The 12641-nt window shown below is 45.4% G+C and overlaps 1 protein-coding gene across 1 annotated transcript in view; it reads left to right on the forward strand.

Moving 5' to 3' along the window:
• Positions 1–4009: 4009 nt before the first annotated feature.
• GAREM1 (GRB2 associated regulator of MAPK1 subtype 1) overlaps positions 4010–12641 on the forward strand; it is a gene marked incomplete at its 5' end in the record, with an annotated part of 32369 nt that continues 23737 nt past the window's right edge. Inside the window, one exon of the mRNA XM_014526202.1 lies at positions 4010–4144. Within this exon, the coding sequence (XP_014381688.1) occupies positions 4010–4144 (135 nt within the window). The remainder of the gene's footprint in view (positions 4145–12641) is intronic.

Genomic DNA, 12641 nt, shown 5'->3' on the forward strand with positions numbered 1-12641 from the left:
TTATTAGACGCTTCCTAACTTAAACAACAAAGCAGGAATTCTACAGGATGTGTCATCATGCATAAACAGTCTCCCTGCTCTCGACCAGGCCTGACCTGGTATGCCGCAGTTGGAGCTTCGATTTGTCCCCCACTGGGCAGAGGCAGAAGTTACACACAAACCAGTTTAAATGATCAGAAATGGGTTTAAACCTGTAACGGAACGCAAGTTTAGTCCACTTAAACCACTTACAAAATGGCTGAAACCAGTTTAAGATAAACCTGGTTGGATGTACTATCAGACTTAACAGATTTAGGTCAAACCGGTTTATGGAACTTTTATCCCAGACCCCTTCCTGGTTGAAGTTAACTCACAATCCCCTAGCATCCCAGGATGCTTTGCAGCCCTGGGCTGGGCTGTCTGCTCCAGTGGAGCAATGCTGGCCCCACCCCTTTGCTCCCTTGCTGGAGCACTATCACTGCTCCAGCTGGCTGAGAAGGGGGTGGAGGTGGGAAGCGTGGCTCTAAACCCCTAGCAAGGGCAAAGCAGCCCCTCAGTCTTTTCCTCTGCTCTATGCCTGAGCAGAAGGGTGAAGGGCATGGTCAGACACCAACACGCTGAGGCAGAGGTGGGGGGAAGCGGGTTTAAACCCACCTGCCCCCTGCCTGCATGGGAACCTAGCTGGGATTTGCCTGGCAAGAGCAAAGCAGCCCCTGCCTGGGTTTTCCCCTGCTCCCCACTCAGAGGGGTGGGGGTTGTAGCCTTATACCTACCAGGCTGGCATGTTGAGCTTGAGGGAGGGAGGCGGTTTAAAACCCATGTTCCCCCCCTGCAGGGGACCCCAGTTAGGGCCTGCCTGGCTGGCGTCTGGTCATACTCCTGACCCCTCTGCTTGAGCAGGGAGCAGAGGAAAAGCCAGACGGGCTGCTTTGTCCCTCCCGGGTAGATCCCAGCTGTGTTCCCATGGGGTGGGGGTGGGGTTTAATCCCACCCCCGGTTCTGGACCTACTACCATGCTTTTACCCCCACCCTAGCTACCTGCTTGAGGTGGGGAAAGGGCAACCCTTGCTGGGTTTTTCTCCCACAGTTGAGCAGAGACCGTGGCTACCCCCCAGTCCAAAGCTGGCACACTGAGGCATTGGACTTAAGCTCCCCCTCCCTCCCCACCTGAGCATGCAAGCCCCAGGTTGGGGTGTGGCCATGTCCCCTCTCTCCATTAGAGCGAGTAGCAAGGGGAGGCAAAAGCCTGAAACCCCAGCTGGGGTCCAGGGCAGTGGAGTTCAATTGCAACTATTTAAACCCCCTGCCTGAGCCTACAAGCCCCTGGCTTGCGCATGGCCACACCCCGCACTCTGTTCAAGCAGGGGGTGGGGGTCTGCCAGGGGCTGCCCCATTCCCCTGAGGCAGGCCTAGGCTACAGTCCCATGCAGCCAGGGAGGGCCTTCCCACCTTGGTCTTCAAGCCTCTGGCTGAGGTGTGGCCACCCCCCCCCCAGCTGGGGGTTGGGGGGCAAAAGTATGACAGGGACTTCCTCACCCCCCAGCAGGGAATGGCGAACAAACCTGGCCGGGTCTGCCCCCCCCCCCCAGGCAGACCAGGGCTGGGGTCTCATGCCGGGGGGGCGGGGGAGAGGGCGTTAAGCCCCACTTCCCCTGGCTTCAGCATGCTGGCCCCATGGCTGGGGCCTGGCCACATGCCCTCCCCTTGTGTAGGGGAGAAAAAAAAGCCTTGCCGCGCGAGCCTTGGCCCAAGCTGTCTGCTCCAGCCAAGCAGGGGGGCATGCTCTAGCGCCATCTAGCTTCTGGCCTGAGCCACTGCAGGCATGTAGCTGCATTTCCGGAATCAGAAGTGAATGTCTGTTCACTTGCTTATTGGTTCAATCTGCGCAGCTCAGACTAACCTACAAAGGTTGAACCGATTTAGCCTCTGGCTTTTTGACTGTCTGTACTTAGCCACGGAGGCCCAGGCTGAAACAGACTGAGTATGGACACCTTTGAAGAATTTGCTTCTAAAACTCTTACAAGTATGTACAAACTTCAATTTGTAATGGCTTGTATGTTTCCATCAATGGTGGACATTCATGATAACAGCCAAATGCCCATTCTTAAGATAGAGGCCATATTCTTGCCAAATTTCAAGCTTTTACTCAAGTCTGGAGCCATAGGGAGCTAACACTTCTTAAAGAATAGGTTTCCAGAATTTTTTTAAAGGAGGCCAAATCATTTATTTTGTCAGGCTTCATTTTTTTTTCAGAGGCGTCTGGATAAATTCTGGCTGAAACTTCCCTGAACAAAAAGTGGTTGAAGGCATATACCTCGTTTGGAAATTCTGGTTGAAATGATTAACATGGGGCAAAGCTTTACTAGCAACTGAAAACAAGTCCTTATGGGAAGTGTCAGGCAACCCTAATTATAGGCTGTATTATCATCGTCTGTAATACTTCAAAATTACCGTGAAACCCAGACCGGAAAGACAAGCTCTCCTGTCTCTAGAATCCACCCAAGTATCCTTAAATACTGTTGTTCTGACCTTTTTAAAAAAAAAAACAAAAACCAACAAACAAAAAACCCTGTGTCTGCTTGGTAGTGAGCTGCTGCAAACTGAAGGAGCACTAGGGCTGTTCTCCATTTGCTAGAAAATGGGGCAGCAGGGAACATGATTGACAGGATTCCATTGATCTACAACTCACTTCCAACCTGAAATAGTCCAAGTTGAGGATATTCAGAACACAGTTTAAATGATCCTCGTCTTGATAGAGTGTTTGGAGGAGGCAGATAATATGCTTCCTGAATGGTGAAAACTTAGGAAGGAGTTTTTGTACAAGACTGTTTAAGTTTCCATCTGATTGATTGTTTTAATGGTGCTGAGATCTAGCTCTATTGTTAATGGTAGGTTGGAATCTTGGGTAGGTGTCCTTTTTTGTTAAATATTTAAAATTTAAGTTAACCAGTTTTATTCAAGTCTTTTGAGTAGTTGCTTAAAACAAATTCTGCTGTGTTTTGTTGGGAACATCCCCTAGGTTAGTATTCTCAGTATTTTTCAAAGATGGGAAGATCTCTGTAATGATTTAAGTGTGTTTGAACTAAAATACTGGCAGTAGTTGTAATTTCTGCTTCAGCTTTAGTTAGTTTTTCATCCTTAGTCATCTTTAGTTACTTACTTCATAGCAAACATTTACTCTGAAAGCGCATTCATATTGCACAAAAGGAAAGTAGTATATTAAAAGCCTGGCTATCCAGGCCAGTGTTTGCATTCTTTCCAGAGTCATGGATGTCTCATAGTTGGGGATTGGACAAAAACTTGTCTTTAATACCACTTTAGAAAACTAGCCGAATGTTTGCCGTTTTGCGGAGTAGTCGGAGGGTGTTCTTCTTTCCACCACTAAATACTTTGTTTCATTTTTGAAGTGGACCATCTTCAGCTGTTTGTGTATATAAGAAAAATGCTGCTACTCCACCAGATGAAATGGAGTGGACTCTTAAGAGTAATTTAAAAACCTCATTTCTGATTAGAAAATGTCATGTATAAAGTAAACCACTACTACTGTTACCAAAGTAGGTGCAAGGAGAAGGGTTTTGGTTTTTATTTTTTTGTAGCCATTTAATTTTTTTTTTTTTTTAATTGAACGCTATTCTTGGGGTTTGCCGCATGGTTTGAGGGGAGCCTTAATAACATGACACGTAAAGGCCAGAAAATGCTGTCTATGCAGAAGCTACTTCAATGTCAGAGCGTACACATGTTCAGACACTAGTAGTTACTCACCACTTTTTTAAGAGTGTCTGATAAAAGGCTTCTTTTTAACTTGACTTCAACTCCCACACGTTCCTTTTAATTCTGGTTTAGTGAAACTTGGGCACTTTTATTTTGCAGGTTCATGAAGACTCTTTTGCAATCTGTCTTGTTATTGTTTGGCTGTTAATAACTGGAAGAAATTGACCAAGCATGATAGCGGAAAAAAGGCGCCAGCAGTTGCCACAGTGACAGCTGTCCAATGTAAATATCTTACGACTCTTCTGTTTATCATCTGTTTTCAGGGCAGTTTAAGCTGCTGGAACAAGACCGAGATATTAAGGAGCCAGTGCAGTATTTTAACAGTGTGGAGGAGGTGGCTAAAGCATTTCCTGAACGAGTTTACGTCATGGAGGAAATAACGTTCAACGTTAAGGTAGCCCCTGAATAAATATTTATTGCCATCTAAATGATTAAGTGTTGCAACCTTTATATACATGGCAAATGTGCAGCTGCATTATGTGGGAAGAATGACTTTTTGGGACAGATGAGTCTAAGTTTTGCATTCTAAAACAAGGATTGTTGGTGTCTTTTTTTTGTAGCATTAAATCTCTGCGCTCTCCAAGAGCTGTTTTTCCCCATAGCCATTTAGGAAAGCACCTCTGATCATTGCAATAAAATGGATAGATATTGTTGCCAGCTTTTAGACAAAGTGTTTTTGTTGCACCCCAAAGCAGCCTGTTTTTTACCTCCTGCTAGGCAGCAGCTGCTACACTCACTCTCCAGAAAGTCTAATTTCCAGACCGCGCAGAGGTCTTTGATCAGATGGCAGGCTACCACAGTGAATAAAGCAAAACAAGAAAAAGACCAATTGCTCTCAACAGAGGAGATAAGTGAATCGCATGGGAATGCAAAAAGGCCTTTATAGCCATACACAGAGACTGGCATTCAGTAGAGTAGTGGCTGGCTGAATCTGCGTACGTGAAGTCTTACCTGTGTGTCCCATGGGATAGAGTGCAAGCCAGAGGAGCTCTCAGTGTAGATTAGAGTGGCCGTGAAGCTTCTCTATTTTGTGCTAGCTGAAACACCAACTAAAGCTTGTTGATCAACTTCCATGTCCCAGGGTGGGAGTGAGCTGATTATTGTGCAGTGAATTCCCTCCTCTGGTTAACTCTTCACCCTCCTTGCACTACAAGAGCATGGGACCAGGGTCTAGCCCAGGGGTGGGCAGTTACTTTGGCTGGCGTGCAGCTTAATGAATTTTGGTGAGCTGTCGAGGGCCACACAGACAATCTTTCAGAAGAGCTCATTTTAACATATGAGAGAGAGAGATTAAAAAAAAAAAAAACTACACAAATCGTATACTAAAAACAAACCTCTACTATAACATTTTAATTTTATTTCAAAAAATTAATTATTGTCCTGCTTGATGGTTTTTAGTAGTGTGTATAGAGGCAGTTGCATAATAGTTCAAAAGAATGTCTTACTCTTGTATATTAGGGGGAGGAGTATATGGGGGCTGCACGTATGCTATGTCCTGGGAGTTGGCTAGGGGTGAGGGAGGGCGTGGGGGGCAGGGAGCACGTGCAGCACAGCATGCCTAGACAATGCGGTGCAGGTGAGATCTATCCACCACCCCCTCCATCCCACCTGCAGCTGTTCCAGCAGTGCTCTGTATGGGTCTGAGCCCCACCTGGAGCAGCCTGCACCACACACCCTCCCTGCACCCACCAATGGCCCTCACCCCAGCCAGCATGCACAGCTTTCCAATGGGGCTGCTCCCACTGCTGCTGCAGCATCCAGGTACTGCTTAGCTCCCCCTGCCTCCAGCAGTTCCTCCTCTTCCTGCCACACCACTCAAGGCAGCAGGTGGTGTGGGAAAGTGGTGGCAGCTGTTGGGATGCGTGCCAGGTACCACATGGCCAGCCAGGCAGCTCCAGCCCCAACATACAGAGCTCTAGCTCCCAGCTGCCTTCCATCCATTCTTCCCACCTGGCAGGATGATCAGCCACTGGCTAACAATGTTAATCCTGAGGTAGAGTGGGTGGAAGGTGGCCAGGAACTGGAGCCCCACACACTGGGGCAGGAGCCACATGGCTGCAGTTTCCCCCCTGCCTGGCTGGGTATGTGGTGCCCAGCACGCATCCCCATGGCTGCTGCTGTTTCCCTGCACTACCTGCTGCCCAGAGCAGCGCAGCCAGGGCAGGAGGAGGAGGAGGAGGAGCCACTGGAGGTGGGGGAAGATGAGCAATACCAAGGCGGCTGCAGCAGCAGAGAGAGGAGCCCTGGCAGGAAGCTGTGCATGCTGGCCAGGGCGGTGCCATCAGCAGGCAAGGGGTGGGTGCTGGCAAGAGTGTGGTGTGGGCTGTCCTGGGTGGGAGTATGCAGGGCTTGACCTCATGCAGAGCACTATGGGTACAGCCACAGGCTAAATGCAATCAACTGGTGGGTTGGATCCAGCCTACGGGCCATGTTTTGTCCACCTCTGTTCTAGCCATAATTTATACGTATGAGGCAGGGTTGTTCAAGGTTGCTGTGTAAGTCTAAGTGAATGTGGATTAACTGATGTAGTGGTGCAATAAATGAAACTTCTGGGAAAGCACATTGTCATTTACATGATTATAAATAAGGGGATTTCATAAATGAATCCAATAGGAAGTTGCAGAATAGTTTTGTTTCAAGGACGCTGTTTAATTTAACTCTGCTTAGAGTTAACATTGTTAGCATTACTCAGTTGACCAGTGGAAAAAGGTATAGTACTATACCATTGTACTTATACCAGCAAAATGCACTTCTGTGATTTTTATAATGAGAGTATAGTACTGCAGCTTAAATATAAATTTTTCCTGTGTAAATTGAATAGGGATGTCTTCAGTTATACTTCCCATATTCAGTAAACAATGTAAAGTTTGAATATCAGCCTTATATTCTGAAAATCACTGTGTGGTAGTATTTTACTATGTTTAACAATGGGCTAAGAAGTCATCTTAGCTGTTTTGCCTAAGTGTTTCAAATTGGTGAATATTTAAAGTCTGTTTGCTTCCAGAAATAAAAATAAAATTGAAGTAATTTATCAGGATTTTAATAAAGAGCTATTATTTAAACCCAGAGTATCAAGCGCATCAGGCCCTGTGGGCCAGATGACTGGCACAGGGCTGGTTTGTGAGCCAGATCCAGTGCATGGGACTAGTATGATACAGGCCGCACATGCAATGTTTGCCCCATGCTGGCTCCATGTTCAGTGTGCACCTTGGACCACTCCCAAATGCAGATCTAGTCATGGTAATCATAAGCAGCACCATGGGCTGGATGGTAGGGCTCAGTAGGCTGTATCTTTGACATACTTGATTTAAACAATTTATTTTGATCAGACCGTACATTTTCTGCTACAGGACACATGTTATATGTAGAAGTTCATCTAAAATTGACTTAAGCAAAGAGAGAAGGGATTAAAATATATGAATTACTAGATTATTCCTAAATTAGATCTTTAAAAATTATGCAGAATAGGTAATGTACTAAACACATTTTATACATGGATGAAGGAAGGAGAAAGCATCATGTTTCTATCCAAGCCGTCTTTTAGACTATGCAGGATTTGCCCAGAGGCCCGTGTGAAGTACTTAAGATCTGCATCAGGCTTCTTCAGTCTGGAAGTAAATGTTTTTCTTTCCCATCTTGCTTAATGACAGAAGGGTCTTGATTAGATTCCATCTGCATAGGAGAGGTGATTGGCATGGGAAAATAGCTGCTAATAGCTGTGCAATAGAGATCTGCAAAGGGACCTTTGTAACCAAAAGTAACTAACAAAAAAAAACCCCAAACAAACCAAAAAAAACCCCCCAAACCTGATAAGAAGGTACGTGTAAGAAAACTGAATTCTGTACGCACTTTTAAAGGCAGGTCAGGAAAGTCTTCTGCCACAATGACTTGTTTAAAAAATAAAGCTTCTACCCAGTTAATATGCTCATTTATTACATTCACCTGATCCAGATATTTACATTCCCACGAGCAACAATTTTACTCCAGTTTTATTCTTTCAAGTAGCATCCTTTGAAGTGCGATGTCATAGAAATCATAGAAAATTTAGGGCTTGAAGGGAACTTATGAAGTGTCTAATCCAACCCCCTGCTCAAACTGGCGCCACCCCCAACTAGATCATCCAAGCCAAACCTTTGACTAGCCGGGTGTTTAAAAACCTCCAAGGATGGAGATTCCACCACCTCTCTGGGTAACCTGTTCCAGTGTTTTACTACTCTCCTAATAATAAAATTCTTCCTAATACCTAAACTAAACTTCCCTTGTTGAAACTTGAGACTGTTGCTCCTTGTTCTGTCATCTGCCACCACTGAGAACAGTCTAGCTCAATGGTCTCCAACCTTTTTTAAGTACGAAATCACCTTTGGCATTTAAAAACCAACCCAAAATTTACCATGCACCACCACCATCCCCATAAAGCATGGGATTGTTCCATCCTAAGTATAGGACTTTGCACTTGTCCTTGTTGAACCTCATGAGATTTCTTTTAGCCTAATCTTCCGATTTGTTTAGGTCTCTCTGAATCCTAGCCCTACCCTCCAGCAGATCTACTACTCCCCCAGCTTGATACCAGCTTGGTATCATCTGCAAACTTGCTGAGGGTGCACTCTGCCATCTTTCAGGTTGTTGATGAAGACATTGAACAGAACCAATCCCTGGGGCACTCCACTTGATACCAGCTGCCAACTAGGCATCGAGCCATTGATTACTACCCTCTGAGCCCTAGGCTTCAGCCAGTTTTCCATCTACCTTAGTCATTCATCCAGCCCATATTTCCTTAGCTTGCCTGAGAAAATGTTGTGGGAGATGTGCGGGCCGGCTCCCGGTCCCGTCCTCGCTGGGCCCATCTGTGTGCACGCGGGCTGTGGCCGGCAGCCCGGGCACGCGGGGACAGAGAAAAGCCGCGGGGTGGAGTAGTACGCTCGAGCTAGAATCAGTCACGGAGGCGTAATGGTTGATTGAAAAGATTATTTACTTACACCGGAGATGGTCGCGGTGCAAGCTGGACAGTTTTCCAGGCTCAGCTCCGCTTGAGTTCTCGGTGGAGGACTCTAATAAACTCGGTTCCTTGACCCCGGAGTGAATCAGGCTCCGCGGGGTTCAAGAATTCGTTCCCACGGAGCAGCTGTATCTCCGTGAGTGCCCCGGAGTTTGCTAGGCTCCGGGGGTTCGGCAATTGGAGCCTCTATCGCCTTCTTAAGAAAGACGCGCTGGGTTCGAAAGGACCCACAGCGCTTAGAGATCCGTCTCTCCGTCTCTCTCTCCGTCTCTCTCTCCGTCTTTCTCTCCAACTTGGGCGGAAACCACCCAAGCCTTTTGTACGGCTAGCAAGCCAATAGCTAGCCGCCACGTGTGCCTAAATTAAGACCTGCCAATAATGTGGCTCAAATCTTAATACAAATGGCGGGAACTCCTTTGCAGCGTGCATCACTATAATGCAAGAGAAATGCACAATGCAAAGAAGGCTACAGAATGGCGGGAAACACTTTTCTACACGCGGGTTCTCTATAACAACGGAACACTCCGTCGTGCAAAAGAGCTGCAATTCGGCGGGAACATAATTTAGCGGTGCCAAAGCACACACAATCAAAGAATCCACAACTTTGGGTTGTGACAGGAGACTATATCAAAAACCTTGCTAAAGTCAAGGTACATTGCATCCACTGGTGTCCTCACATCCAAAGAGCCAGTCACCTCGTCATAGAAAGCAATCAGGTTGGTCAGGCACAGCTTGTCCTCGGTGAATCCATGGTGACTGCTCCTTATCACCTTCTCCTCCAAGTGCTTTGAGATGGATTCCTTGAGAATCTGCTTCATGATTTTTCCAGGGACTGAAGTGAGGCTCACCTGTCTGTAGTTTCCTGGATCCTCATTTTTCCCTTTCCTAAATATAGGCACTGTGTTTGCCCTGATTCAAGTATCCAGGACCTCTCCTGATTGCCGTGAGTTTTCAAAGATGATGACCAGTGTCTCTGCAATCTCATCAGCCAACTCCCTCAGCACCCTCAGGTGCATTCCATGCGGCTTCATGGACTAGTATAAGTACAGCTTTGCTAGATAGTCCCTAACCTGTTCTTTTGCCACTGCTGGCTGCTCACCTCTTCCTCAAACTGTGCTCCTTGGCGCAGTAGTCTGTGAGCTGACCTTGCCTGTGAAGGACTGTCATGTAAAATGTGACATAAGATTCTGATCCCATAATTGTCATCTTGACATTTATTTTTCATCTATTTTTTGCCTCTTCTGTTTTTTGGGGGGTGGGTTTGTCTTCCACCTTGTGCCTTTTTTTCCTTCTGTCGCAACGAAAATAAACTTTCCATCACACAGGCAGTACGCAGCTTGCCTCTTGGTTTTAATTCCTTGTGCTTCCTACCTGTCTGTCTTTCATGCTGTAGGTTTGTTTCCAAGCTTCTACTTCATCAACTCTGTTGTTAATTTCCTTAATTTTTCCTCTCCATACTTAATGTGTCAAAGCAAAGACTTTAACAATAATTGTTGAGAGGTGTGTGTGTGTGTGTGTGTGTGTGTGTGTGTGTGAGAGAGAGAGAGAGAGAGAGAAGAGGAAAGAATTGACTATTTAGTGTTCTGGATCAAATGTTAGAGCAGGGATAGGCAATTATTTTGGGTGGAGGGCAGCTTACTGAGTTTTGGCAAGCCATCAAGGGCTGCGTGACAGGCAGCCAGGGGCAGATAAATATTAATTTTCTAAATTTGGGGGGGCCCTGTGGGTCAGATAGAATGGCCTGGCAGGCCTCATCCGGCCCACGGGCCGCATTTTGCTCACCCCTATGTTAGAGAGTGTGCATGTCTTTTATAAATGTAAAACAAATTAAGTCTGGAAAAATACCCAGACAAACCTTAATATGTTAATTTCTTTTACAGCCTACAACCCCGATGTGTTTTGGTTTGTGGGTTAGCTTCAGTCCACAAAAGTTTGTCCCGTCACTGTAATCTTGTTTTCATACTTTAAAAGTTTTTTTTTCCCCCTCTAGAAATCCTTGAGAAGTAGAGCTAAACGGGAACTCCAGAGGTCATCTAGTCCAACCCCCTGCCTGTGGCAGGATCCTTCCTATCAAAACCATCCTATAAAATTCATAATCTAAATTCTTTGTAAAACTACCATCCACCCTGACATGACACAAGACACAGCACCCTAACTTGCTACAGGTAAAGCAAGGGAACCATGGCAGCCAATGTCCTGCTTCTATAAAAGGTTGTTAATATGTGCTCAAGAGATCCCCAGTAGAGGGCCACACCCCTTGCTACAGAAGAAGGCAAAAACCTCCACAGTGGGCATGTCTACATATGCTGATTTAAGGCACTTTAGCCTGATGTTAAGATGTGTTTAAGGGTGTGTGTCTACACATATGCACTCTTAGCATGCCTTAAAAGGGCAATTTTAGGTTATTTGCACCTAAATTTGATACCTGCAAAAGTATGGACTGACTTGGGATTAACTTTAGTCCTATGTCAGTCCACGCACATGACATTAATGTGCTTTAATACATGCACATGTAGACGCGGGCCTAAATCGCCTTAATGCACATTAAATTTAGGCACATCTAAATGCACATGTAGGCATGCCCAGTGTGTACCAGTCTGACCACGGGATAAAATTCCTTCCTGATCCCGTATGGTGATTGGTTTGACCCTGAGCAGAGAGGTGCAAGACCATCTGGCCAGGAACTTCTGGCTTTGGGGTCCCAGCAGGAGCATTGGCACATCCCAGTCAATTCCCCAGCCTTGGCTGCAGCCAACACCTGGCACCTCTGAGGAAGGCTTAAAAACACCCTGACCCATGTAGCAGAAAAGGAGCAGAGCAACCAACAAAGCCCAGAAGCATGGGAAAATTCCCACTTGTTAACAGTGGAACCCAACTGGCCTTTACTGTGAGCTCAGCAGTAATTGCCCTGTAAAAAGATGCAACAGATGCGAAAAACTATTATAAAGCAACTCAAATATTTTATAGAAGTTTATGCATACCCAAATGATTGGACACTACATCAAATTAACTGATTACAACAGTCAGAACTGACGAAAACATACTGCGTCAGCTGTTGACAGAATCTACTATGTTAAGTTATGGAAAACATTACGTTTAATTTTCTCCAGATTTAAAAAAATAGATGAACATTATTTACTAGAAGTCTGTCTTCTGCAGTAAATGTCACTTTAGTCTAAATTACCTTTGAATTTCAGGAGACAGCTTAAAAGATTAGTGACATAATTCATGACTGTTTTGCAATGCGTGTGAAGGAAGCTAGCGAGTGAAGTAAAGACTCTGGCATCAATACTGTACTGTTGGCATGGCTTGATAACTGGCTGAGAGAGGGCAGAGGGCAACTAATTATGCATGGAATATGTTCCTTCTTCTGGGTGACGAGCTAGGTGGAACCTCACTTATAGAACTGATAAGTATTTAAGCTATTAGTGACTTACAAATAGCTCTGAAATATAGTGCCTCTAATATGGTAGGACTGGATGGTCTGGAGCATAATGATAAGCATATGTGGGGTTGAGTTGGGTAGTAAAAGTAGAGACAGTGTGATAATCGGTGTTACTAATAGAACCTAAGGAATATGGGGAAGGAAAATATTAATGAAAGCAAAAATTACTTGGGGAAAGGGTTACTTGACGGTGCTGCCAGGGTTAACAGCTTAGTAACTCAAGGAAACTTCCAGTTTTATGAGGGAAATACCTGAATAATAACTGAAGATGGCTGAAGACTAGTTATATGTTAGTGCAAGATAAGGTTTTAACAAGTTAACTGGAAGAGCTTAAAGTTATGCTAAATTTTTTAACTTAAATGCTCAACTTTCAAACGGAGGATAGGAGGAGGACTTTAACTTTTGTCCTTTTTTTTTTTTTTAATACAGAGCTTAAACTGCCCTAGTTTT

The sequence above is a fragment of the Alligator sinensis genome, unplaced genomic scaffold (assembly GCF_000455745.1).
Source record: "Alligator sinensis unplaced genomic scaffold, ASM45574v1 scaffold548_1, whole genome shotgun sequence".
Lineage (NCBI taxonomy): Eukaryota > Metazoa > Chordata > Crocodylia > Alligatoridae > Alligator > Alligator sinensis.